Below are 26,280 nucleotides of genomic sequence, written 5' to 3' on the forward strand. Positions count from 1 at the left end.
TTACATTCCCAATAGATATTTACAGGAATGATAGTGAAGTATGGGAGTTACAGCCTATCCAGATATACAGCGCCTTCAGAAAGTATTCACACTCCGACTTTTTCCACATTTTGTTGTTTTACAGCCTGAGTTTAAAATGTCGAGTCAAGTATTCAACCCCTTTGTTATGGCAAGCCTGAATAAGTTCAGGAGTAAAAATGTGCTTAACAAGTCACATAAGTTGCATGGACTCACTTTGTGTGCAATAATTGTTTAACATGATTACCTCATCTCTGTACCCCACACATGCAATTATCTGTAATGTCCCTCAGTCGAAAAGTGAATTTCAAACAGATTCAACCACAAAGACTACAGGTTTTCCAATGCTGCGCAAAGAAGGGCACCTATTGATAGATGGGTAAAACTAAAAAAAGCAGACATTGAATATCCCTTTGAGCATGGTGAAGTGATTACACTATAAATGGTGTACCAAAAAACCCAGTCAATACAAAGATACACTTCATATTTTCAAGCATGGTGGTGGATGCATCATGTTATGGGTATGCTTGTCATCGGCAAGAACTAGGGAGTTAATGATAAAAAGAAACGGAATTGAGCTAACACAGGCAAAATCCTAGTGGAAAACCTGGTTCAGTGTGCTTTCCAACAGACACTGGGAGACAAATTCACCTTTAAGCAGGACAATAACCTAAAACAAGGCCAAATAAATCAAATCCAATTTTATTGGTCACATACATGTGTTTAGCAGATGTTATTGCGAGTGTAGCTAAATACACACTGGAGTTGCTTAGCAAGATTACATTGAATGTTCCTGAGTGGCCAGGTTACAGTTTTGACTTAAATCAGTTTGAAAGTCTATGGCAAGACTTGAAAATGGATGTCTAGCAATGTTCAACAACCAACTTGACAGAGCTTGAAGAATTTTGAAAAGAATAATGTGCAAATATTGTACAACCCAGGTGTGCAAAGCTCTTAGAGACCTAACCAGAAAGACTCACAGCTGTAATCACTGCCAAAGGTGATTCTAACATGTATTGACAGGGGTGTGAATACTTATGTATTACATTTCTTTATACATTTGCTAAAAACATGGTTTTCACTTTGTCATTATGAGGTATTGTATGTAGATTGGTGAGAGAATACATTTATTGAATCAATTTTGAATTCAGACTGCAACAACAAATTGTGGAATAAGTCAAGCGGTATGAATACTTTCTGAAGGCACTGTAGTATACCACAATACACTACAAATGAATTAAAATTCAGCTTAAATCTCACAAACATTTGTATAACTAAAACTACCCAAATGTCCACTCCAACTTACACTAGTTTGACCCCACAACAAAGGAAAGCATGACAAATAAGAAAAATGTAACATTCATTAAATATAATAGCAGCTGAGTCAGTCAAATTCAAAACACAAGGAAATTAAACAATAAGTGCTTGCAGTCCCCATACACAAAAAGGTTCACAGTATGCAATTAAAATCAGACTATTCTATGCCTGATATGACTGATTCTCTTTTCAAAATCTGTATAAAACCATTTCTTAAGAATGCGATCAAGAGACCGGAGAGTGAGAGGATCCAGGGACGCATAATGTTTTATCACAATACTTGGTCATTTACTGTAAACCCACATACATCTTTTTTATTTTATTTTTTTATGAATACTACAGTACGTACTATAGAATTCCTTAGTAAACTGTAGTATACTATACACTGTAGTATCCCTCAATTATGTGTAGTACTTACTATAGAATGTTCTAGTAAATACTACAGTAATGTCCACAAAAACACTACAGTTTTATAACTATAGTAAATACTACAGTATTTAATTAGCATATACCCTGCCCATTCCCCTCCCCCATATCCCAATTTGCACCACCCATAACTAAGAAACCTACATGCCAAGTATAAGTATAGATCATAGATTGTGTTCCCTACAGTTTATTTAAAAAGAGCAGAAGCTCTGAACTCTCCATTCAGACCCCAGTCCTACCTTCCTACCTACAGGTTATGGAAAATGTGCTTCATTAGTGATTCTCCAGTGTCAAAGATAATAAAACAAAAACACTATAATAAATACTACAGTATACTACTGTTTTCCTTTACTGCAGTATTTATAATATAGTTAACTGTAAATACTACAGTATACACTACAGTGATCTATACCATAGTATACTATAGCATTTATTCATGTGGGAAGTCCATGATAGGGGGTGTCACTTGTCACTCAGTGCTGTATTCTGTCAAACTAGCACTTTCTCTCAGGCTGCTGCTGCCTCCAATTTAGGCACAGCTTGGAGTCCAGTCACGCTCATATCTTTCTCTAGTGTTGGTGTACAAAATAACCATGATGAGGCCAAGGACATAGCTTGGCTGCCTCATGTTTTCCACTCTTCCTTCAGAGTAAACAACTGTCATGATCTGAGGATAGACAGGCCCCCTCAGCAGCAACGTGGCGAGAACAGACAAAGATAAAATATATATCAAAGCTACTATGCTTCAATCTCACCCCAACACTGCTGCTACCCCCCGCCTTTAAACAAACAATGAATTCCGGCTTTTAAAAATAGCAATTTTTCCAGAGTTTTCAATTTAGGAGAGGGTAAACCAACCCAAATTTGAGTCACTGAGATATACAATAAGGAATAACAAGATATATTGGTGTTAGCCAAGCCCTGAGCTGTGATGTATTACTGTATGTGTGCTTCATGTTGACTTGCCCTGTGTATCTCTCACTGTGCGGTGGGCCAGATGGGCAGGGGGTGAGCCTCTGTGTTGAACACATACTTGTCCAGACTGAGCAGCTCCGGATCATCTGAGAACAGCAGGTAGAAGTATTTGAGAGTCTCCCCCAGGAAGAAACTCTCCATCTTGTCCCGGGGGCTGGGATACTCTGGGTCCCGGACGTTGTTGATGGACGTGTAGCCACCAGTAGAAACCTGGTGAGACACATGTTATTATGTTATCACATGTTGTTATCACACGTTATTATAAGAAGGACGCGGAACGTCTGAGGAATACTAACTCAATTAACACATATGGATTCATCACTCACTTTAATAATGCATTTCTCAGTAGCCTGGTTCCAGATGACTCCTATTGTCATGCCAAACAGATCTGGGACCAGGCGGGTTCATTTACTTACAGTATTTACAGTAGTCTAGGCTGGTTAGTGACTGTGCTCGCTCACCTTGGTATACTTGTTGAAGTTCTGGAGGATCTCCCAGCCCCAGTCCCTGTACTTCCTGTCCTTAGTGAACCTGTACAGATAGAACAAGCTCTCCACCGTCTCAGGGCGCAGGAGGTTGTGTCTGTCTGCAAGCTGAAGAAATGACACACACACACACACACACACACACACGAGAAACAATCATATTGCATCAACAACAAAAAAACATACACTTCACAACAGTGAAATAAATAGTTAGGGACCAAATAGCACTTCAGTTGGGTATTGATCACAACCATATCTCTGCTGTGAGTGTTGTTCAGAGCACACCCCTACCTTCACGTCTACATCGCCAATGCTGCCCTCGTGCATGTTAAAGTGGACAATCTCAGGGCTCAGGCCAGTCTCCATCTGGGCATACATCTGGTAGCAGGTCTCCATCAGCTGCTTGGCCAGCTCCATGTGGTCCGCTGGCAGGCCGTGGTGGGCCCCTAGAGCCAGGGTCCCAGGGAGGAAACACACCAGGTGGTCCTGACATAGGGGGGGGGGGGTTGGTCAGTGGAGGGGGGGGGGGGCAGTGGAGAACTACCACGTCCATGTTACACATTCTAGAGAAAACATCAGCTTTTTCAACACACACTCATCTGGTGTGCATAGTCAGTATCCTAACCATTTTGGGGCTAAACCTGCCATGGGCAAGCTCCCCTACGAAGGTCAGCCTGTTCGGAGAGGACTTCTTCAGCAGGTTCTTCTTCACTCCCTCCAGGGCCTGCAGGTAATCCTCCAGCAACCTGAGGAACACACAGCCACAGCTTTACAGCCAAGCACTCTGGAGCACAACCCGAGGAACAGCCAATACAGCCACAGCTTTACAGCCAAGCACATCCATTTATTTGTACTGCTCTGTATAACACAACACTGCTTTGACTGAAAGGAATATGGTCTATAACTACACAAATACTGAGAAGCATAGTCAGCTTAATGGTTTCTGTTGTTTCTGTTGTTACTTTGTTCGTATCAGTTAGAATCCACAACACCAACTGATACAGCACTGAGCCAAGAAAAAACTAAGAACTACTTTAAAAACATAGTACAATAACTAAATCTGTCCTCAAGCTGTGCTGGGTCTGAGAGAGCTGTTCCAACTGAGGATACATGGTTTATAAAGCAGCTCTGAAGACCTAGTTGTGCATGAAGTTCAGCAAATATCACCAGACAGAGTCATGAATATTTTAGTCTTATGCACAGCCTGATACGACATACAGCTGTTCCTCCGCATCCACACAGCTTGTCCAGCACTGCAGGTAACAGAGAGAATTGGGCTGTTTAAGTCATCTCAGTTACATCAGGGGAGGGACAGCTCTGAGGAGATCAAGCTATGGGACTGTCAAAACATGACAGCAAGCTAGAGCAGGGACAACTCTGCTGCCTGGCCCCAGTACTTAGCAGGGAGCCTAGACAAGATCAGTAGGACCTGAGTGGTTAGACCTGACTCAGAGAATTAGCGTCAGCCTAAACCTCATATACAGCCTTGAGAAAAGTAGACCGGAAAGTGTTTAGAAAAAAAAGAGTTTGACTCACGCCGTCTCCTTCTTGCCTCCCTGGATCCACTGTTTGAGGAGGTATTCGTAGTAGCTGTCTGCCCGTGCACCCAGCGTGAACATCCCCAAATGGGTGAACTGGCCGCTGTTGGTGTTGATGAACATGGGGACGAGGCCATCCTGCTTCCCCTCCAGCTTGTGGACTTTCTGCATGACCTCATCCACTGCAGCCTATATAAGAAGGGGATGGAGAAAGTCAGTTAAATGTCGTCAGAGATGATTGATAGTGTGCTGTATAAATCAAGCCTGACGTCAAATCGAGTCCTGCCATTGGAACATTGCTTTTGAGCATAGGTATGAATATTACCAACAGATCCTGATACTGTGCTGTGGCTGGGTTTACCTGGTAGCGTGTGTCCTGAGTGAGGCGACTCAGCTCCCTAAATTCCAGCTGGATGCTGGTGACCTCCGCAACAGTGCTGTCCGACGTCCATCGAGGGGGGTGGGCCGTACCCTTCCCAATGTTCACATCTGAGTAGGGGATCTTGGACGGGGTGTTGAAGGCAGGCATTAACCTCGTTCCTAAATCTTTCTGCAAGGTCATAATAAAAAATAAAAAAACAGAATGGCCCATCAATACTGGTTTTCTTAACCAGAACCCCTTCTCCCACAGATTATTTTCTTAATTTCAGGAATTAATTCATATGACCAGTAGCAGCATTAGCAGCAGTCCATGAAAGGGTCTTTGAGAGGCAGAGGGACTGGAGGAGGAAGTGCCAGAGGCCCAGCAGCAAAAACAGTAAGGGCCAGCTCTCTATAAGTCTCCCTGTACGTGACTCACAGCCTTGTCCAGGAACAGAGTGTCTCCAGTCAGATGGTAAGTGCTCAGCAAGCCGCCCAGGATACGGATGGTGCTCTCAAACAGGTTCACGTCCACGTTTTTATTAAAGGACAGCTCTGTGGACACCCAGGTCTTAGCCTCCTCAAACTCTGTCCAAAAGAGGGCAAGCAACTTTAGTGGTCTAAGTCCATGAAAACTCTGATACAGAAGGTATATAGAAAAGCTGGATCATGAATGTACTGTAGGTACCTTTTTTGAGGTTGAGGATCCACATTGTGTCCAGTGCATCAATTAGGGTCAAGCCTAGGCCAAACCACTCTCCATAGGACTTAGACATAGGCCTCAGCTCATCTTTCCCCCAGGCAAACTCTTTGTAGCCCTTCCACGCATGTCTGAAAGCATCACGTACTGCCTCAAGCCTATCGACTTCTGAAACACACGCACGCCAAGATAACAGGCTACCATCCAAGTCCGTTCCAGAATTATGAATTCATTACTTCTATTTAAGTCTCTTTCAGGCCATGCACACATCAAACTCAACGTGTGGTTAATGAACTCAGCTGTTGTTCATGGTCATGAAGGGGGCTATGGAAGGTTTGAGCAGAGAAAGACAGAGAGAGACAGTAGAGGCAGAAACATGGCAAAGACCTGGCTCCTTGTGTGAATGGCCCTCTTGCTCAACCTCTGGGACATCCACCTTGTTCGCTGCTTCCTTGGCAGTTCCTCTTTCAGTGGCTTGGTCAATCATGGCCACATGCCAGCTAAATACACATAGGGGTCAGTCAAGATGAGAAGACCAGAAAACATGTTTACATTTGCTTGGAATCGAGTTGTATATTTTATTCAGATTACGCATCGCAATCCACTTCTCTAACCCATGCAATAAAGGTGCATCAGTATGTTGTTATCAATCAGTCCATCAGTTCTATCCACTGATTAGAGACCAGTCTTACTTAACAAGTGGCTTCTCTCCCTCCTCTTTCTCCACCTGGGTATCTGACACGTTCCCTTTCTTTTGCAGTCGGTTCTGCAGGCCGGGTGGCCCCCGCTTGTGGGCTGCCCTCTTCTGCTTCTGAAGGAAGAGACATGGTAAAGGGAGGGAAGAGCTTTACTTCAGAAACCCAGCTTACTGGATGTGTCAATTCACATATTTTGTCAGAGTCAAAGGTTGGCTTTAGTAGTAAAGCAGAGGAGTGGAATGTACCAACCTCTGAAGGTGACTCTGGTACTAACGGTCGGTTCAGCTTGTCCAACGCAGGTTGGACCTCATGGACGACAGGTTTCAGAGCATGGTCCCCTTCCTCCTTCGCGACAACAGTAAGGCCTGGGGAGGAAGCAGAGGGGAGAATGCTCAGTCTCTGGTGCCTCAGGAACAGTCACCACCATACATTATAACAATTCCATTTTTCTGCTGACCTTACCTCGGAAATGTTCTGTGACACTGGGGTAAGTAGCAATCCCACAAAGTAACATGAGAGCCACGGTGAAGAGGATTAGGTTGCGCTGCAATCTGGATAACCGTTTCCATTTCTGTGTATATATCGGTGCAATTTGGGTGAGAGAGAAAATGACAAAGCCGTAAGCACAGAGTGAATTAGACAAAAACTCAGTTATGATTGACTGCGATGGCTTGTCCGCCAGGAGAGACAAGCCCACGATCAACAAGAAATACAGAAGAATCACTGAACGTCACACACAGTGTCACACGTCTGATCAACTGCGCCACTATAGAAACATACTGCTACTATACAGAAGCACTGCAGTGTCGTATTCTTCGGATAAACAACAACCATGGTGTCATACCTCTACTGACTAACAGTGACAGGTCTCAGCTACAGTCATATCCTTTCTGAGTATCTATCACATGATATTATGGTTCTGATCACAATTATGTCTTGAGACATTTTCTCATTCAAGTCAGTAAACCATTAAATTGGCATGCTACATTTGAGGTATAAAACATTCAGTGCGATATGTCTTACAGCATATAAATAAGCTGTAAATAGTACATAAGTCATCGGATCAGTGTGTGAGATAAGTTGGTTGACTTCCTTCAGCCACCACTCACCCTCCAGCAGGACTGTCTTCTCCACTGCTTACTGTTATTATAGTTGCCACTTCCTTGTCCAGTGAGGGTTAAAGACACAAAGTCCTTCCTTGATGGTGGGTGCATGTCTCCAGCCCACCCCTCGGTGAAGTCATAGGCACAGTGGGGAAAGTGGGCTGCCAATTAGAAATTACAGCAGAAGCAATATTACCTTCTCTGATACAAACTCAACTGTAGAGAGATGTACTTTATTCGATCAAAACAGATTAAGCTACTTTTAATATTGAGGATACATACATACATACATACATACATACATGGATCACCGTTTTAATAGAGAAATAAAACAATCTGAAAACAAAGCACTAGTTTCGTTTACATTTTGCTGCTGTCACTTATTGCAGCCTGTCAGCCACTTGTCCTCACTATTGAAAAGATTTCTTACATTTTTTTTCCTAAACAGGTAAAAATTTGTTTCGAAAGGAAATACATGACTTTAGTTGTATAATAGTGTATGCCATCTGACGAGGAAGCCTGGAGGCTACGCATGAGTCCTGGCGCAACAGCTGTTAATAACGATGTAAAACATCTGCGCCAACCTACATAATCATCTGCTGCTGCCAATAAAACGTAGGCTAAAACTACAGACGTTGAATTTAGAAATACATTTCCTTTACATTTTAAACTACAATGTATCGTCTCTTGTGTTCTTCGGAACTCCCAATTCCAATGTCCTGGATCTTGAGCGAGGCTTGGCCGATTCACAGAGCGACTAGAGACCGAGGCATTACAAGGCCTACAGCCTAAAAACAAGCGGTTACACGAGTACAGTCAATTTACTATAAACGAGGAGCATGTCTTACAGGATAAACGCAAGTGTTTGTTTAAAATGATTGCATACCTTGAAGAGAATGATCCTCTACTCAACAGCAGCAGAAATGTCTATGCTCAGTGTCAGGAAAAAGACATCTGAGCGAACAGAGCAGAAGCAACAATGTCTGAGGACGATCTCTCATGTCAACACTTCGCCCGATTATTTCCATGAAACATCATCGCTTCATCTGTAGTTCATTTTCATTAATCTAATGTAGTCAAATCACAACGCCTTTCTCTCATGTCAACACTTCGCCCGATTATTTCCATGAAACATCATAGCTTCATCGGTAGTTCATTTTCATTAATCTAATGTAGTCAAATCACATCGCTTTTTAATTGCTTTACGTTTTAATTAAAATAAAATGGCTTATATTTTCCACTTGTTTGGGTGCTTTTTGTGGAGGGGCACTACCAATGAATTATGAATAAATTAGTACAATACTTTAATTTATTCATATATTTCAGTTGAACCCCAAACAATTACTGGTATCTCGTGTGTATATTACAAAACATAAGAGAATATGAATGATATATATATATATATATCTCAATGCATGGATACTTAAAACAATTGAAGAAAAATGGCCAGCAAATAAATTAAGTAAGTCACACAATTTACAAACACACATCTTTAAGCAAAGATGAAACTGAGCAAAACTTTAAAGATACATTTGTCTCTGTCATTGAAGTTCCATACCATGTTCAAAGCCTACTGCATGCAATCCAGTATCAATTGTAAGCACATTATCAAGAGCAGCCACCACATAAAGTCCCTCCTGGAGTATTTCCATTAGAATCAGAACTGTTTTTCACAGAACTGGGGAGTCATTTTTCCCTTTGTGAAAGCTTCTCAGGTTGGGGTTCATGGTAGAATAAAGCCAGGTCAGGGTGTAAAATCATGTGGTAAATTGAGGAGGGACAAAGATAAGCCTCTAGCTGGGACATCATAATAAGGTGCAGTGAGGTAAAAACACAGGAGACACAAAGAAGCTACAGAAAATATACATCAACTTTGAGAACATGTTTTATAGTACCGCATTGTTCCTCTGTATCAACAGACATCACAAATGGTAGTTAGGCTACTGCATCTCTCAGGTGCTGCAAGAATGCACAAAATGTTATCACCAAATAAAATGTCATAGCTCCTAATAATCATTATATTAGTCTTCCTACTTTTTGACCAAGGGATCAATATGTTTCTTAGTTTCTAACTTGGGATGTAAGGGTAGAGTGAGCACAGATTTGGAACATATTGTTAAGTTGCAGCAGTGAAGGTTGTGTAAACCACAGTGCTCTTGGTCAAGAACATACCTGAATTAAGTATGGGAATGTTTGTAAAAAACTGAATTATAGCAACTTAAACATTTAAGGAAACTGCCGTCATTTAAACCAATTACATAAATAAGCATGTTTCAATATCACAAATGAAATCAGTGTACACAAAATACAAAGATACTTTCTCCCAAGAATATCCCTGGCCACAGACCAACCAGTTCATGTTTGTTAACTGGTTAACCTTTGGAGAGAGAAAGCACACTTTGTCCTGTTGGTTCGTACTTCTACTTTGTCAATAAACAATTCTGTCATGAGAAGTGGAGAGGTGCTGATGCCTTTCTCTGTCTCTTTCCAGTTTCTCTGAGTCATTTCCCCGCTAGCTGGAGGTTGTCTGGTGGTTGTCTCATTGTTGTCTCTGCTCTTGCCAGTCCTTAGAGAGAGTGTCTCTCTTCCTTTAGCTGAAGCACACAGGCCCGACAGTGAATCCAAACTCCTGTGTGAGGTCACTGCTTCCAAACACTGCCAGATCTCTCAGGGGAAGTAGATTGAGGTCCTCGCTCTCAAACTGGAACCCTGAATCACGACGTTCTCCGGAATCCAGCTCCTCAGAGGACTGCCAAGAAGGAAACAAAGTACATTACAAGCACTGAAGTGACTCTCTTCACCATCCCTCAACAGCCCCCTCCGCCTCCTCTTCATCATTTTGCTACACCCGCAATAACATCTGCTAAATGTGTTTGTGACCAATACAATTTGATTGATTGATCATCACCATCATCATCATCATCATCATCTAATAGAGTACATGGTAGTCATTATAGTCTGAAAACATACCACACAATCTCGTAATGTCCCCAGGTAACTTTGTCTTTGTGTGTCTGCCAGGAACTTCACCTCTCTTTCCCCTGGTCTCTGTTTGTTCCCAGGCTGGCAGGAGTAGATAATGTTCTGACTGGTGAGCCTGCTGTTTAACCTAAGGAACCTCATCTGCACTACATCCGGTCCTGGATACTCAAACTGGGAGAGGGAATGGAAGGAAGATGTGGTTTCAAAGCATAAAATCAAACTAAGGACATGAGAGCAAGACAGAATAAAGGTTGGATTTGAGCCTCACTTGAAAGCCTTTTTCCATTGAACTCAACCAATGAAATGAGCTATTTGTCCCAGAATCCTTCAGCCATGCCGTCATTGGCACCTGAAGTTTGAATGAATTTCAAACACACATAGCATAATGTTATTACCACATGATATAAGATCTATAGTTCAGAGGGTCCCAGAGCCAGAGGTGTGTGTGGAAGTACCTGAGGATGGAGTGGAGACAGACAAGTCTTTGGTGCTGCAGTGAAGTCACAGTAGACCAGAATGGCATCAGCTGGGCTGCCCTGGTTAGGATCAATGTAATACATCCCTGGAACATGGAACAACGTTTATGTCAAAAACTGAGCCGGGTTCAATCTCTCTGCTGCAGTAGAGTACAACTGCTCCTACACAAATGTAATAAACATATTGTACATTTAAAATGCTGTTAGTATATAATGGAGAAGGTGTCACATTGTGATGAAAATAATGAAATCAATGTAGTTCCTGTCAATGTTTCCTCTCATTTTTTGTCACCAAGCAAATTTCAGGTCTGCTGAGCACACGCAAACTTGAACGTTGTGAAAATCAACTTCCAGGGCGCATTCACTGTGAACACTGAGGCTGTAGCCGCTTTAAGTTACAGTTTGAACAGTGGCCAAGTTGGCTACTGTGGCTATTTGATCATAATGTAGGCCTACCATTAAAAACTATGGATAAAATGCATTCCATAACATTTTAACATGGACATACAGTTGAAGTCAGAAGTTTACATACACTTATGTTGGAGTCATTAAAACTCGTTTTTAAACTACTCCACAAATGTATTGTTAACAAACTATAGTTTTGGCAAGTCGGTTAGGACATCAACTTTGTGCATGACACAAGTAATTTTTCCAACAATTGTTGACAGACAGATTATTTCACTTATAAATCACTGTATCACAATTCCAGTGGGTCAGAGGTTAACAAACAAAGTTGACTGTGCCTTTAAATAGCTTGGAAAATTCCAGAAAATTATGTAATGGCTTTGGAAGCTCCTGATAGGCTAATTGACATCATTTGAGTCAATTGGAGGTGTATCTGTGGATGTATTTCAAGGCCTACCTTCAAACACAGTGCCTCTTTGCTTGACATCATGGTAAAATCGAAATAAATCAGCCCCCAAAAAATTGTAGCCCTCCACAAGTCTGGTTCATCCTTGGGAGCAATTTACAAACGCCTGAAGGTACCACGTTCATCTGTACAAACAATAGTACGCAAGTATAAACACCATGGGACCATGCAGCCGTCATACTGCTTAGGAAGGAGACGTGTTCTGTCTCCTAGAGATGAACGTACTTTGGTGAGAAGTGCAAATCAATCCCAGAACAACAGCAAAGGACCTTGTGAAGATGCTGGAGGAAACTGGTACAAAAGTATCTATATCCACAGAAAAACGAGTCCTATATCGACATAACCTGAAAGGCCGCTCTGCAAGGAAGTATCCACTGCTCCAAAACCGCCATTAAAAAGCCAGACTATGGTTTGCAGCTGCACATGGGGACAAAGATTGTACTTTTTGGAGGAATGCCCTCTGGTCTGATGAAACAAAAATAGAACTGTTTGGCCATAATGACCATCGATATGTTAGGAGGGAAAAGGGGGAGGCTTGCAAGCCGAAGAACACCATCCCAATGTTTTTGTATTTCTTTGTTTTGGCCTGGTATGACTCTCAATCAGGGACAGCTTGTACATCGTTGTCGCTGATTGGGAGTCATACTTAGGCAGCCTGTTTTTCCTTTGGGTTTTGTGGGTAGATATTTTCTGTTTAGTGTTTTGCACCTGACGGAACTGTTCGGTTGTTCTTTTGTTTTGCTTGTTGGTTTAGTGTTCAGCTGTACATTAAAATGACGAACACTTACCACGCTGCATTTTGGTCTGATTTCTCTTCCCCTTCATCCGAGGACGACGAAGACCGTTACAGGGGGTGGCAGCATCATGTTGTGGGGTGCTTGGCTGCAGGAGGGACTGGTGCACTTCACAAAATAGATGGCATCATGAGGAAAGATAATTATGTGGATATATTGAAGCAACATCTCAAGACATCAGTCAGGAAGTTAAAGCTTGGTCGCAAATGGGTCTTCCAAATGGACAATGACCCCAAGCATACTTCCAAAGTTGTGGCAACATGGCTTAAGGACAACAAAGTCAAGGTATTGGAGTGGCCATCACAAAGCCCTGACCTCAATCTTACAGAACATTTGTGGGCAGAACTGAAAAAGCGTGTGTGAGTAAGGAGGCCTACAAACCTGACTCAGTTACACCAGCTCTGTCAGGAGGAATGGGACAAAATTCCCCCAACTTATTGTGGGGAGCTTGTGGAAGGCTACCTGAAATGTTTGACCCAAGTTAAACAATTTAAAGGCAATGCTACCAAATACTACTTGAGTGTATGTAAACTTCTGACCCACTGGCAATGTGATGAAAGAAATAAAAGCTGAAATAAATCATTTTCTCTAATATTGTTATGACATTTCACATTCTTAAAATAAAGTGGTGATCCTAACCCACCTAAGACAGGTATTTTTTTACTAGGATTAAATGTCAGGAATTGTGAAAAACTGTGTTTAAATGTATTTGGCTAAGGTGTATGTAAACTTCCGACTTCAACTGTAGCCGTTCTATCATTCAGGCTACAGTAGCAACCAATGTGTGGTGTTCAATGTACAGTAGGCCTACATTCCATGAGACTTTTGAAAAAACATGCAGGGCTTGACATTAACCTGTTTATCCACTTATCCTTCAGACACGGAAGTGACTGAACTTGTTGTTGTGTTGTTTGATGTAAGAAACCACTTTACAAAATAAAATGCATTATTATTCCCATACCATTACTACAGAGAATCAGACAAATTATGCTACCCTCTGTCTATTGGCTACTTTTGCTTATTCAAGCCTGTCTCAAAATACAACACTGCCCCTTTAAGACAAAAGAAAATATCTTTACCTGACTTGCTTTTAAATGTACCTGTTTTGTGCTCTTGTAGGAAGCAATCACTCCCCTATTACTGACTACAAATGATCTATAACTGGGACTAATACTTTACTAACTAGCAAAGGATATGAAAAAAATGTGGACATGTGGTTACATGCAACTCTTGCTTTGATCTCAAAACAAGCTCATCTACTCACGACCAGAGCTGTAAACACAGTCCAGTTCAAAGTAAATGGCACATATCCATATATGGCAATGGTCAATTTGTGTATAGGCCTACTGCAGCTCTGACTGTTAATGCTGCACGAGTCTGTGTAGAGTACGGGCTGATTCGTGCGCGATAGAATTCTACTCCACTGTGTTGTGCCTACAACAAAATCTCTTGTATGGTTAGTTTTCTTTATCGGTATGTTGCATTGAAAGTGGCTAATATTGCATTGATTTGATCACAATTCCCACAGTAAAGGGAAACGTTGATAGTGTTAGCTAAGGGGAAAAACTCTAGAAAGTTGAGTGAAGTTCAATCTCCTGCCTCTCTCCCTGGGCTGATATTTCTTCTCGCAGAAGTCCTGGGGGAGCTGCGCGGCAGTCTCGGGGTACTGCGAGCCCCCGCACAGCATGCAGCTGAGAGGGAACATTGCTTCCTGTGGAAGAAGCCCATACCATTAGTGAAGTTGGGCTGGGACAGCCACAGCTCCAAGCAGGTGGTAGCCGGGTGTTCTTTGGTGCCATCTGGCAGATCTATGAACAAGCCCAGGTCCTGGTGCAATGAGTCCAGCAGAGTCTGTATCAGGAGGTCCTGGTGCAATGAGTCCAGCAGAGTCTGGATCAGGAGGTCCTGGTGCAATGAGTCCAGCAGAGTCTGGATCAGGAGGTAGTGCTACAATGAGGTCCTGGTCAGGGGCGGGGGGGGACGACGACGACAAGGAGTTGTTGTAAGATAAATAGTCATGGCTGAATAGGGCAAAAATGCATTTGAGTTCCAAACTGAAATGAAGTATTTGGATTTGCTTTGACAGATTACCAACAACTTGCCTTGAGCTGTGCCAGAGTAAGGTTCAGAGAGGTTCCAGGGGGGCCAGGAGGTCCAGGAAGGCCCTGATATAAAAAAGGAAAAACAAGCACAATATATAAGTTAAACTCACTGCCCCGGGATGCTTCCTACCTTCAGGCTATGCTCAAACCCTACATCCCAACCCGAGCACTCCATTCTGCCACAAGAGGTCAGCTCCCGGTTAGCCCAGTCAATGTTCTTCTCTATCCTGGCACCCCAATGGTGGAACCAGCTTACCCTGATGCTAGGACAGCAGAGTCCCTGCAGAGTCCCTGCCCCTCTCTGAACCTTACTATGACTGTGATATGTGGTTATCCCACCTAGCTATCTTAAGATGAATGCACTAACTGTTAGTCGCTCTGGATACGCATGTCTACTAAATTACTAAAATGTAGATTGGGTCAGGAATCATTTTTATTTCATTAAAGAGATGTAATGCAGCTGGTACTGTGGTGTGACGTGAGGAAGGTCATACTCACAGGCAGGCCTCTCACTCCAACATGACCTGATTTTCCGGCAAATCCTTTTAGACCCTGATATTTAGGTAAATAGCCCATTTAGTCAGTGCCCTTAGTCAATCCACCAATCTCCACATAATACACGTACAGAACACATAAAGGTATGCATAAAGAAAACGTAACACATGCGGATATTTGTATTTAGAGTAATATACCGTTTCTCCAAAGAAACCCTATAGAAAGAGAAAAGGAATCACGTTAGAATTTAATTATTCTCTGTATAAAAATCCTACTTTATTTTAAGAAAAGTAAAGCAAATAGGAATAGCATATCACTGAAAAAGGACAACTTACAGGAAGTCTAGTTAGACGTGGGGTCACCCACCCCCCATGAGGACCAATGTCTCCCTACAAAGACAGAAGACAAATCACAGTCAATACAACTCAATAGCAATGCCACGATTAATGTTGCATACTTAACAGAAAACACTGAGTCAAGCTTTCAGAGTAAGACCAAATAGACAGACAGATAGTACATCTCACCTGTTCTCCTTTTAGGCCATCGCTCCCTGGCTCTCCCAAAGGGCCTTGTGTCCCCTGAAACAGACACTCAACTGACTCAATACATCATGGAGCTGTGTCCATCATTGAATACAGGAAATGTATAGGGATATGAACATGGGAATGATGGAGGCAAAATGTATCTGTAGTGACTCTAAATAGATCAATTCATGCACAGTACATCTGAGTCATTTGTAAAACGCTTCTTGGGATAAATGAGAGTACCTTCAGCCCCTGAGCTCCAGGAGGGCCTGTCCGTCCCATCTCCCCTTTCTCTCCCTGCAAGTTCAGGGGAAAGACATTAGTCTCACATAGAATGAGCTTCTAGGAACATATGGTTCAAAGTGCTGTACTTCTTGAATCATATGGTCACCCTGTTGCTGCTTCATATTTACCTCTACTCCTGGTTCACCCATTTCACCCTTATCTCCTTCTATGCCAGGTGTTCTTAGAGAAACAGAGAAAGACATATATAGAAACAAGGGTAGTTATTTCCTGAGTTTTGGGGACACAGTGATTGAGTCGTACAGCTAACCACCTGGCATTGAAAAGAGAGCACAGCATTTCCAAAACGAATCAAATTATATGGTTACTAAAAATAACTTACGTAAGGCCCTTGTCTTCCATCATTACTACATCATACCTTCTGCCCTTGTGGTCCATAAGCGCCAGCCAATCCAAAAGGACCTGGAACACCCTGTAACAAGAACAGGTTGACAGAGTATTCTACAAAGCCATTACAGACATTGCGAGTACTGAGTAATAACAGTTTTCCAAACCAATATGGGGTTTTGTCTTTAAAGCAACCCAGTCTACTTCAAACCTACTTCCAATCCAGACAAACCCAACGGTCCAGCTTCACCCATCAACCCCACCTGGCCCTGACAAACAGAAACCAAACACTGCTGTAGTTCCAAATCTACATATCACATAGATCATCTACAATATATCAGTAAATCAGTAATTATTAGGATAAAATACACTTTATTAGTCACTCACTCGTAGTCCTACATGGCCCTTCCCTCCTTTCACTCCTCTTTTCCCATTGTCCCCAAGAGCTCCTGAGGGCCCCTCCAACCCAGGGAATCCACAAGGTCCTATTGCCCCCTGTAGAGAAAAAACAACAACTTAAAGATATTCTATGGGATTTGAAGAGCGATTAAATGATTTTGAAGGCTTCAGAAAATCTTACCAGGCAGTACATATGGGACCGCACATTAAGCATACATGTAGATTCTGTTCATTCCATTACCTTAAGTCATTTAGGACTAGGGTCTCCTCTGTTGCCGAAACCTCCCATCTCTCCCTGCAACAGACAATCACAGAACACCATGAAACCACATTCCAACCTGATCATGGCAGCCTGTGCGTGTAGATGAGCTTGGTAGACAGCTGACCTCTTTGCCCCTTGGCCCAGGCTCCCCCTTGGCCCAGGCTCCCCCTGCAGCCCCTGGGAGCCCTGTGGCCCTGGCTCTCCCTGGAGTCCCTTGGGCCCTGGCTTTCCAAAGAGACCTGGAGCACCCTGCCTCACAGCAACAGAGATTGAGTCAGAGAGGTGGGGACAGAGTAGGAAGAGATTTTATTAACACATTTTAACTGAACTAGTGTAAAAGGGATGAAACCCAGTTATTGACCTGTTCCCCCTTTTCCCCAGACAGCCCCTCCTCACCAACTGTTCCTGGGGGACCATGGGGGGCAGGATAATATAAAACATGGTCATCAATGTCAGCCATAATAGTACAATTGCAAGATATGCCACACTTACCACCTTGGAAAGTGGCATATCATACAATACCAGTCATATTGAAGGTGGATGGTACATCTAAGAACAGACACCCAGATCCACTGCTGCCCACCTGCTGTCTGTCCAGTCCAGATATCCCACTGTCCCCAACAGGCCCTGCTGCTCCCTAAACAGACAACAGTGTATCACTCAATGCAATAGTGACTGTCATGATTCATGCTATATTCCTTCCAATCTATCGTTGAAAAACAAAAAAAAGACATGAGCTAGGGCTGACATTGCACTCACCTGTTCTCCTTTTCTCCAACCTGCCCCATCACACCATCCATCCCAGGAGTGCCCTGGATACAGTAAATAAAATACATTACCAGACGTAAAAGTGACTGTACATTGATAATACCGTTTCATGTCTGTGATGTTCATTAAAAAATATATAATCAACATTGAAAAAAAAAAATGTTTCAACTTGGTACAAGAATGCTATACAGAAAGGCCTGTCAATTATACATTTTTCATTGGGATGAAACAAGGAGAATGTTGAAAAGTACCCACTCACTGGTAATCCGATGTGCCCAGCTGACCCCTGTGCCCCCACAAGCCCCTGGCTTCCTGAAGGGCCTGGCTTTCCTGTCCTGCCCTCTAGCCCTGGGAGGCCTAGAGGACCCTAAAACCAGTTACACCCAATCAACTTCTGTAGTAAACACTTCAAATTACCAAATCGTCAGTTGTCAAGGTGCCATCCATGAGCACGTACACTGGATCTGTGCAGTGAAATGTGTTGTTTTACAGGGTCAGCCATAATAGTATGGCGCCCCTGGAGCAAATTAGGGTTAAGTGCCTTGCTCAAGGGCAAATCAGAAGATTTTTCACCTTATCAGCTCAGGTATTTCCAACCAGTGACTTTTCAGTTACTGGGCCAATGCTCTAACAGCCAGGCTACCTGCCGAAGACAATGACATGATTTAAAAGTGCTACTCACGGGTGATCCCTGTATGCCATTGTGTCCAGTCTCTCCTTGACGGCCCTAAGGAAGACAAACTAGAGAAATCACAATCACAGGTTGTGTACACAGAAGAACAACTCAGCCAGTATGTCTGAAACATCAAATGAGTGAAGAGCTTTGAAGGACTAACGTTTCCTCACCCGAGGTCAATTTGGCCCTCTCTCCCTATGAGGTGCCTTCAATCCCTGTAAGACAGCTCAAAATCATCCCCTATGTATCAATTTACACCAGTATCAGTTTAGACTATTCTCTCCACAATGTGAATGTCAGTACAGTGTACTTACCGGTGGTCCACTCTTCCCAGGGATACCAGCGGGGCCTCTCACACCAGGTTCTCGCTTGGGGTAGACAGACAGACAGACAGGTGGCATTCATGCAAACGAACAGCCATTATTACTAACATACCAATGCTAACATTCTGTAGAACTGTAGGGGTTCTTACCCTCTCTCCAAAACGACCAGGTCTCCCAGTTAAACCCACTGCTCCTGAGTAGCCCTGTACAAGGAATGGGTTTCCACAATTACAATCGGTCCACCCAAAGTTGGTTGTTGGCAGTAGTAGGTAGGTACCACTACACTGAGATTATATTAATTGATTCAAACATCTTTTACACATTGTTTTGAAAAATAAAAGATTACAGTAACACTTACAGAGCATGATCTCACAGCGGTATTATAAAAATACTTTTCTAAACACATTAAGATAAATGAAACGTAGGCTGGTAATCCCACTAGAACACCTTTTGGGGGTGGACAGGTACAGTGGGCCAAAAAAGTATTTAGTCAGCCACCAATTGTGCAAGTTCTCCCACTTAAAAAGATGAGAGAGGCCTGTAATTTTCATCACAGGTACACGTCAACTATGACAGACAAAATTAGAAGAAAAAAAATCCAGAAAATCACATTGTAGGATTTTTAATGAATTTATTTGCAAATGATGGTGGAAAATAAGTATTTGGTCACCTACAAAAAAGCAAGATTTCTGGCTCTCACAGACCTGTAACTTCTTCTTTAAGAGGCTCCTCTGTCCTCCACTCGTTACCTGTATTAATGGCACCTGTTTGAACTTGTTATCAGTATAAAAGACACCTGTCCACAACCTCAAACAGTCACACTCCAAACTCCACTATGGCCAAGACCAAAGAGCTGTCAAAGGACACCAGAAACAAAATTGTAGACCTGCACCAGGCTGGGAAGACTGAATCTGCAATAGGTAAGCAGCTTGGTTTGAAGAAATCAACTGTGGGAGCAATTATTAGGAAATGGAAGACATACAAGACCACTGATAATCTCCCTTGATCTGGGGCTCCATGCAAGATCTCACCCCGTGGGGTCAAAATGATCACAAGAACGGTGAGCAAAAATCCCAGAACCACACGGGGGGACCTAGTGAATGACCTGCAGAGAGCTGGGACCAAAGTAACAAAGCCTACCATCAGTAACACACTACGCCGCCAGGGACTCAAATCCTGCAGTGCCAGATGTGTCCCCCTGCTTGAGCCAGTACATGTCCAGGCCCGTCTGAAGTTTGCTAGAGAGCATTTGGATGATCCAGTAGAGGATTGGGAGAATGTCATATGGTCAGATGAAACCAAAATAGAACTTTTTGGTAAAAACTCAACTCGTCGTGTTTGGAGGACAAAGAATGCTGAGTTGCATCCAAAGAACACCATACCTACTGTGAAGCATGGGGGTGGAAATATCATGCTTTGGGGCTATTTTTCTGCAAAGGGACCAGGACGACTGATCCGTGTAAAGGAAAGAATGAATGGGGCCATGTATCGTGAGATTTTGAGTGAAAACCTCCTTCCATCAGCAAGGGCATTGAGGATGAAACGTGGCTGGGTCTTTCAGCATGACAATGATCCCAAACACACCGCCCGGGCAACGAAGGAGTGGCTTCGTAAGAAGCATTTCAAGGTCCTGGAGTGGCCTAGCCAGTCTCCAGATCTCAACCCCATAGAAAATCTTTGGAGGGAGTTGAAAGTCCGTGTTGCCCAACGACAGCCCCAAAACATCACTGCTCTAGAGGAGATCTGCATGGAGGAATGGGCCAAAATACCAGCAACAGTGTGTGAAAACCTTGTGAAGACTTACAGAAAACGTTTGACCTGTGTCATTGCCAACAAAGGGTATATAACAAAGTATTGAGATAAACTTTTGTTATTGACCAAATACTTATTTTCCACCATAATTTGCAAATAAATTCATAAAAAATCCTACAATGTGATTTTCGGGATTTTTTTTTCTCATTCTGTCTGTCATAGTTGAAGTGTACCTATGATGAAAATTACAGGCCTCTCATCTTTTTAAGTGGGAGAACTTGCACAATTGGTGGCTGACTAAATACTTTTTTGCCCCACTGTAACACTTACATACATGCCCACTGGCCCTTGGGGACCCTCCATGCCAACTTTCCCTGTGAAGCCCTAAAGAACAGAGAGAGACTCATTTACGTTGAGAAATGTTGGTAATATTTATTTTTGTGTCAGAGGCTTTTGGCCTACAGTACTAACCTTATCACCAGGTGGCCCAGAACTGCCGTCTTGTCCAGGCTTTCCTGCAGGACCCTGTTAAAATCACAAAATAGATACAAACAGAAGGTAAGGATGAGTAGGAGTTGAGGGTGGTGACAGAATGTGCAGATTCAACAATGATCCTGTAGGTGAGTGATATTTTTTGTTGGACATACTGGAGTGCCTGGGGGACCTGCTTGTCCTGGCTCTCCGCCCAGGCCTGAGAATCCCTGGATTTATGACAGAGACAAGGAAGGTTAAAGACACATTGACTGTTGAATATACATCCCTGTAGCAACATATCAACACCCTAATGCAATGTGCCCTAGTAGCATCACGTATCAATACTTTACAAAGCAGTGTTGATGACCCCAGCTCATCCTTGGTTGTGCAATGCTGAATGTGTCTTACAAGGACACTGACTGACTCAGCCTACGAACCCCCTTGTCTGACATTTACGTGCTCCTATAAAGAGAGCTGTAACAGCACTGGCCACCACAGGCCCACAGGCGGGTGATTACATCTGTGTCTAGGATCATCTGATATCTTTTCTAACCAATCAACAACTCACACTTCCTCTCTTTATTGCTCAGGTTTATGAGAGTTTAGTGATGATTGAGCCTTTTGTGTTTTTATCCTTTTTACTGTTGACCTCTTCTTGTTTAGAGCTGATTGGTTACAGGAATATGACTCACTCTGTCTCCTTTAGATGCAGGAATGCCAGCAGAGCCAGGAGCACCCTGTCAATCACACATTACACATATTCTCTTTTATCATGTCATACATTCATTTGTATACACAGAATGTAACTTTTACTCACATTTATTTGAGTTTTTAGGCTATTTATCAATAATGGTTGGTTGAACTAGCTGAGCTTGTACCTGTTCAATGAACTATATTGGAAATGTCCACTAGACAATTAAGGAGTCAGTTGAAAATCATAATAAGTGAAATTAAAATATTCAAATGTATAAAATGGGAACCTGTGTACCAGGCTTTCCTTCTGCTCCCTCAGTCCCAATGTCTGTCAGGTAATATTCATATGAGATTGAGTACTCTTCCCTTACCGGGATTCCAGGTATACCAAAAAGACCAGGCTGTTCACTACGGCCCTGGAAAGAGAAGACATCAGAGGGAAAATGTGATGAATCCCCCAACAACCTCCTTCAGAAGAGGGCATAGTCTTTTATCTACAAAGATGTTCTATTAGATCAGGGGTTTTCAAACGGGGGTCTGCGAATTATTATAAATTGTTCTTAAAATATATATATTTGGGGGGATGTTTTTATGTAAAACATTTTTATTTTCTGAATATCACTAGCTGTAACAGAATACCATCATGGATACACTTTTTATGTCTCTGTGTCCAGAATTAAGGAAGTTAGAGGTAGTTTCACAAGCCAATGCTAACTAGTGTTAGCGCAATGACTAAGTTTACAAGAACAGTTAGCATGGTAGCTGTTCTCCTGTTCATCTGACTCTACCAACCGAAGTGGCAATTTTCGGGATGGAAAAACTGTTTCAGTGTCAACTTCAGTGTTTCTTAGAGAGTAAATATGAAAAGAATAAGCATGGTAGTAATTGAAAGTGAACAGTTTGGAGTTTATGGGGAAATTATTAGACCAAAGGTGAGGACACAACTGTTCACCTGACAAGACTGAATTCAAACGTTACACTGTGTTTTAGATTTTACATTTACTTTTCGCCACATTTGTTGACAACATAATCGGAAAATACACTGGATACATTCAGTAACATGCTAAGATTCTTCCTTGAAAATGTGGGGTAGGTGCAACATAAGACAAACATATTACAAGGGTTTGAGTGAGAGGACTAACTGGTGTCTCCAAGGGGCCACACCTCTCCAAAGTGTGTAAGTCATTTCAATGTACTTTGATGACTCAAAGAAGAGTCTTCAACTAGGTGTTTTTAGAGCTCTCCTAGCTGTGGCGTTGAGGAACTAGAGCGAACACACTTGTAGTTGTTTTGTTTGGAACACAGCCCTGCCATCACACAATTACTGTTGTTGTTTACGCAATCCAAAAACGTTTCATTATAAATCATATTCTTTGACAGGTGGGCATCATTTGAAAGGTTGTTCTATTGCCAAAATGACTAGCAAAGTTATAAAATATGATCTTACAGTGTAAGACTTTCACAGGGCAGTTCAGAGAAACAGATAGTAATTTTGGTGATCATAGAATGGAGTCATGAGTGCATTCAGATGCAATGTCCACAGCTCATTTTCTACACAATAGAGAAACACAGAAACACTTTCTGTTCTGAACAACTCAGGGTATGAAGCCATGTCATCTTGTAACTGTACATCAAACATAGTGATCATAAACGTTGACACTGTACTACATAAGTTTTATGATATGGAAATGTGAAATGCACATTTGGACTAACAGGGTTTTGGCTTGCTTGTATAACATCAAAGTGGTATTTATAATAATTCTCAACGTCGCATCTTTCTAAATATATCTAGTCCTTTTAATTTACAGCATTTTCCTAACTCGGACAACAAAAAACGTGCAAAAGTTGCCCTGTTAGAAGGGAGGGATGGAGGCAACTACTTGTTGCGTGAGGTGCTCAAGTTCAGAACAGCTGTCAGTCAAAACCCATACAGCAATGTGATGCACAGAGAGTGACGTCTGACATCATTTATAGCATACTTCTGTACAGCTACTGCGTTCTAATTTAGGTGCTTCTCAGTGCCCAAATCTGCAATTTTCAACCCATATATGGGTAGGAGTGTAAAGGGCTAGAAAGCATGCAGAAAAGATAGTGAACTATATATTTTATTAGTTTAATTTTTTTCTCCTAAAACCAGGCATTCAAGGCACATGGCCATTGGTTTTTATATAAAGTCTGAACAGAGGAACACAGCATTAGCCATAGTAAAATGCATACAATTGCAAGAAATTAGCTTTAAAACGGCTAAATTGTCTCTCAGCTCCATACCAAACGGTGTAGACTGCTGGAAATTAGCTTAAAAACGGCAAAATCTTCTCACCACCAAGATATCTTTCTAGCGAATAGACTATGTCAACGGACTGTGGGGAGGTCAAAATAATGAAACTGTCAAAACTATTCATTTTAAAATGTTGATTACTTCTACTTACCATTATCATTCACCTTATTATAAGAGAACACGTGATTTAACATTTTTTCTAACATATGATGGGGGTCCCTGGGTCGCCGATTTGGCTTTGACAAGAAAAGTTTGAAAAGCCCTGTATTAGATGACACAGGAGACAGTTACCCTGGGTCCTTTAGGTCCCGACTTCCCATTGCGGCCTGGAGCTTCCCTGTGGTCCTTAGGAGCAAACAAAGAGAGACATTCAAAATCAAGACTTTCAGTCTGTAAGATATGACGTGATGCAAATGTATATGAACATGGCATGATATAGCTTGGTTTTGCATCAAAATCTCAGTCAGTATTGTACTGTATTCAAACTCTATGAGACTAAATACAATCTTTGGGAAGCTGATCATACAATATTGGCTAATTTAATGCAGGTGCATTTAGACTAGAACAGAGGAGAGCTCTAACAGCACTAGTTAGAGCTCTCGGGAAAGGAAGTTCCCTCCAGGAAAAGCCATTCTAAGTCTAATCACTCCACTAGATTGCAATAAACTCTCCTGACCTTTGACCCTTCCTTTCCAACCACTCCCTGGAGGCCGACCTCTCCGTCTTCTCCGTGCATCAGTATGTAACAGCAAATGAGGTACAGGAGGAGGATAGGCAGAGTGTTATTATGTTAATAAAGGCTGTGAATTGCAGGTGTGATCCTGATGTTTACCTGGATGCCTTGGGCACCAGCTTGACCTCTGAGACCAGGAAGCCCTGAGAGGCCACTCTGACCCCTCTCACCCTGATGGCCTTGGATCCCTGACGCAGCAACAGAACTCTGAGGAAAGAAACACTAACGGTATCAAAACACCATATGATATGCAAATTCTTGTTTTCAGAAAAACATGTTACAAGAGCTTCATGAATATGACCTTTGTGATCGTCCCGATTAATTTACTACTGCTTCCCAAACCCATAATCAAGTCCTTACCTTGTCTCTTTTGGGTCCAGCATCTCCTTTGTCTCCATCTAGTCCTCTGAAGCCCTACAGGAAAAGTCAGATCTGATCAGATAGGAATCATAAAATAAAACATCACTCCTCTCTAATGATGCCACTTCTGTTTAATAAACAAGATGATAAATCTATACATCTTACTGTGCCACCTGGAGCCCCCTTCAGACCTGGAATTCCAGCAGTCCCCTAAAAGACAGACAGATATAGACAGAGAGAGGAGAGGTGGTAGAGAGAGATAGTGAAATGTGGATTTGTTTCCCTCATAAGGTCACACAGGTGCTTTAGATTCATAACAATGTATCCCGGTGTATCTAGCTACATCTGATGGCAGGCCCATCATTTTTACTGAGATATAATTATGACCCTTTTACTATATAATATGTTTAGAGTAAATATAGGCATGACCACATTCCAGTAGGGAAACCCCTGTAAAATAGATTGGCATTTCCAAAAGAGGTTTTACATTTCTGTTGTTATGGAGCTTGAACTAACACCCGGAGTGAGTGAAACACCAGCTGGCAGAGTTGCAAAATGGGTGAGAAGTCAACTCACATGTTTCTTTATGAAAGCCAGAGGAGGCCTTCAGATGCAAGCAACATGGAGATTTGTGATTTTCAAGAACTCCGTCAAGAACTCTTTATTGCTGGCGTGTGGCCATAAGTCAAACAACGAAGCTGGCGAATAAACCTTTTTATTCTGATGACCCAGTTTCAAAACAACTCTTAGAATCTGTTTTCAATAAAGTTTGTTATGTGCATTCGCTTTTCCTTAGTAAATCGATCATCTATCCAGGCACAACACCATTCTAAAGTTAATGTAGCTCTTTGTGCCACTGTGGCAGCCAAACCTGTCTGCACACAAAACACAGCGCACCGTCCTCAAGACAGTGTCAGTCACTTTACGGAAGACATATTAGGAACTTCGCCATTTCTCCTCCTCAGACCTCACCCTCACCTAGTCAAGTCTCAACCCTGCACTAGTCTCACCTCTCCTCTTCAACACTCAACCCTCCCCTAGTCAAGTATCAACCAGTGGCTTTGCGCA

At 42.3% G+C, this 26,280-nt stretch overlaps 4 protein-coding genes across 9 annotated transcripts in view; all 4 read right to left on the bottom strand.

The window, feature by feature from the left end:
- Positions 1-1,008: 1,008 nt before the first annotated feature.
- LOC106579997 (endoplasmic reticulum mannosyl-oligosaccharide 1,2-alpha-mannosidase) lies at positions 1,009-9,555 on the bottom strand. 3 transcript variants are annotated; one of them, XM_045703019.1, is made up of 14 exons: positions 9,179-9,555; positions 7,627-7,781; positions 6,980-7,088; positions 6,767-6,882; positions 6,512-6,630; positions 6,207-6,319; positions 5,808-5,984; positions 5,559-5,707; positions 5,121-5,309; positions 4,758-4,948; positions 3,847-3,967; positions 3,513-3,707; positions 3,198-3,329; positions 1,009-2,946 (listed from the first exon to the last, which is right to left on the bottom strand). In XM_045703019.1, exons 1-14 carry the CDS (start codon positions 9,270-9,272, stop codon positions 2,740-2,742), a joined length of 2,067 nt encoding a protein of 688 aa, XP_045558975.1. In that variant the 5' UTR covers positions 9,273-9,555; the 3' UTR covers positions 1,009-2,739. The 3 variants fall into 3 exon arrangements, with proteins under 3 accessions (XP_045558975.1, XP_045558974.1, XP_014015999.1); XM_045703018.1 differs by having other exon boundaries at positions 1,010-2,946; positions 5,808-5,987; XM_014160524.2 differs by lacking the exon at positions 9,179-9,555 and adding an exon at positions 8,507-8,964 and having other exon boundaries at positions 1,011-2,946; positions 5,808-5,987.
- On the bottom strand, positions 9,493-14,705 carry LOC123729137 (collagen alpha-1(III) chain-like). 2 transcript variants are annotated; one of them, XM_045703020.1, is made up of 6 exons: positions 14,474-14,705; positions 12,738-12,851; positions 11,058-11,164; positions 10,871-10,951; positions 10,591-10,773; positions 9,493-10,369 (listed from the first exon to the last, which is right to left on the bottom strand). In XM_045703020.1, the coding sequence occupies exons 2-6, from the start codon at positions 12,772-12,774 to the stop codon at positions 10,211-10,213; spliced, it is 567 nt and encodes a 188-aa protein (XP_045558976.1). In that variant the 5' UTR covers positions 12,775-12,851; positions 14,474-14,705; the 3' UTR covers positions 9,493-10,210. The 2 variants fall into 2 exon arrangements, with proteins under 2 accessions (XP_045558976.1, XP_045558977.1); XM_045703021.1 differs by lacking the exon at positions 12,738-12,851.
- A 5-nt stretch (positions 14,706-14,710) lies between these two features.
- LOC106580003 (collectin-12) lies at positions 14,711-18,656 on the bottom strand. 3 transcript variants are annotated; one of them, XM_045703023.1, is made up of 16 exons: positions 18,606-18,656; positions 18,183-18,290; positions 17,915-17,967; positions 17,739-17,792; positions 17,280-17,404; positions 17,135-17,188; positions 16,882-16,989; positions 16,710-16,763; positions 16,490-16,579; positions 16,278-16,329; positions 16,108-16,161; positions 15,865-15,918; positions 15,676-15,729; positions 15,538-15,555; positions 15,344-15,397; positions 14,711-14,908 (listed from the first exon to the last, which is right to left on the bottom strand). In XM_045703023.1, exons 9-16 carry the CDS (start codon positions 16,543-16,545, stop codon positions 14,831-14,833), a joined length of 420 nt encoding a protein of 139 aa, XP_045558979.1. In that variant the 5' UTR covers positions 16,546-16,579; positions 16,710-16,763; positions 16,882-16,989; positions 17,135-17,188; positions 17,280-17,404; positions 17,739-17,792; positions 17,915-17,967; positions 18,183-18,290; positions 18,606-18,656; the 3' UTR covers positions 14,711-14,830. The 3 variants fall into 3 exon arrangements, with proteins under 3 accessions (XP_045558979.1, XP_045558981.1, XP_045558980.1); XM_045703025.1 differs by having other exon boundaries at positions 14,732-14,908; positions 16,526-16,579; XM_045703024.1 differs by lacking the exons at positions 17,739-17,792; positions 17,915-17,967; positions 18,183-18,290; positions 18,606-18,656 and adding an exon at positions 17,517-17,732 and having other exon boundaries at positions 14,732-14,908.
- A 238-nt stretch (positions 18,657-18,894) lies between these two features.
- Positions 18,895-26,280, bottom strand: part of LOC106580007 (collagen alpha-1(XIII) chain) — a 28,464-nt gene continuing 21,078 nt past the window's right edge. Inside the window, exons 19-30 of the mRNA XM_045703022.1 lie at positions 25,378-25,422; positions 25,213-25,266; positions 24,952-25,059; positions 24,796-24,842; positions 24,411-24,464; positions 22,213-22,257; positions 21,841-21,885; positions 21,322-21,375; positions 21,146-21,199; positions 21,005-21,058; positions 19,072-19,125; positions 18,895-18,967 (exon numbers count right to left, since the gene is read on the bottom strand). Coding sequence (XP_045558978.1) covers positions 19,101-19,125; positions 21,005-21,058; positions 21,146-21,199; positions 21,322-21,375; positions 21,841-21,885; positions 22,213-22,257; positions 24,411-24,464; positions 24,796-24,842; positions 24,952-25,059; positions 25,213-25,266; positions 25,378-25,422 — 585 coding nt within the window. The 3' untranslated portion in view covers positions 18,895-18,967; positions 19,072-19,100. The remainder of the gene's footprint in view (positions 18,968-19,071; positions 19,126-21,004; positions 21,059-21,145; positions 21,200-21,321; positions 21,376-21,840; positions 21,886-22,212; positions 22,258-24,410; positions 24,465-24,795; positions 24,843-24,951; positions 25,060-25,212; positions 25,267-25,377; positions 25,423-26,280) is intronic.

This window comes from Salmo salar, chromosome ssa20 (assembly GCF_905237065.1).
Source record: "Salmo salar chromosome ssa20, Ssal_v3.1, whole genome shotgun sequence".
NCBI lineage: Eukaryota > Metazoa > Chordata > Actinopteri > Salmoniformes > Salmonidae > Salmo > Salmo salar.

Bases quoted from the DNA above. Each gene is read 5' to 3' on its own strand.
- LOC106579997 (XM_045703018.1), bottom strand. From the start codon at position 9,272: ATGGAAATACTCCAGGAGGGACTTTATGTGGTGGCTGCTCTTGATAAT. The intron at 7,782-9,178 runs GTATGGAACTTC...TCTAATTGGCAG, and splicing joins TGCAGTAGGCTTTGAACATG to CCCACTTTCCCCACTGTGCC. The intron at 6,883-6,979 runs GTAAGGTCAGCA...CTTCCTCCCCAG, and splicing joins TGTCACAGAACATTTCCGAG to GCCTTACTGTTGTCGCGAAG.
- LOC123729137 (XM_045703020.1), bottom strand. From the start codon at position 12,774: ATGAAGGGGAAGAGAAATCAGACCAAAATGCAGCGTG. The intron at 10,952-11,057 runs GTACTTCCACAC...TTCAAACTTCAG, and splicing joins TGTCTCCACTCCATCCTCAG to GTGCCAATGACGGCATGGCT. The intron at 10,370-10,590 runs GTATGTTTTCAG...CCTTCTTGGCAG, and splicing joins GGACATTACGAGATTGTGTG to TCCTCTGAGGAGCTGGATTC.
- LOC106580003 (XM_045703023.1), bottom strand. From the start codon at position 16,545: ATGGACCACAAGGGCAGAAGGTATGATGTAGTAATGATGGAAGACAAG. The intron at 16,162-16,277 runs GTAAATATGAAG...CTGAACTTGCAG, and splicing joins TGGGTGAACCAGGAGTAGAG to GGAGAGAAAGGGGAGATGGG. The intron at 15,730-15,864 runs GTGAGATGTACT...CTGTCTTTGTAG, and splicing joins ATGGCCTAAAAGGAGAACAG to GGAGACATTGGTCCTCATGG.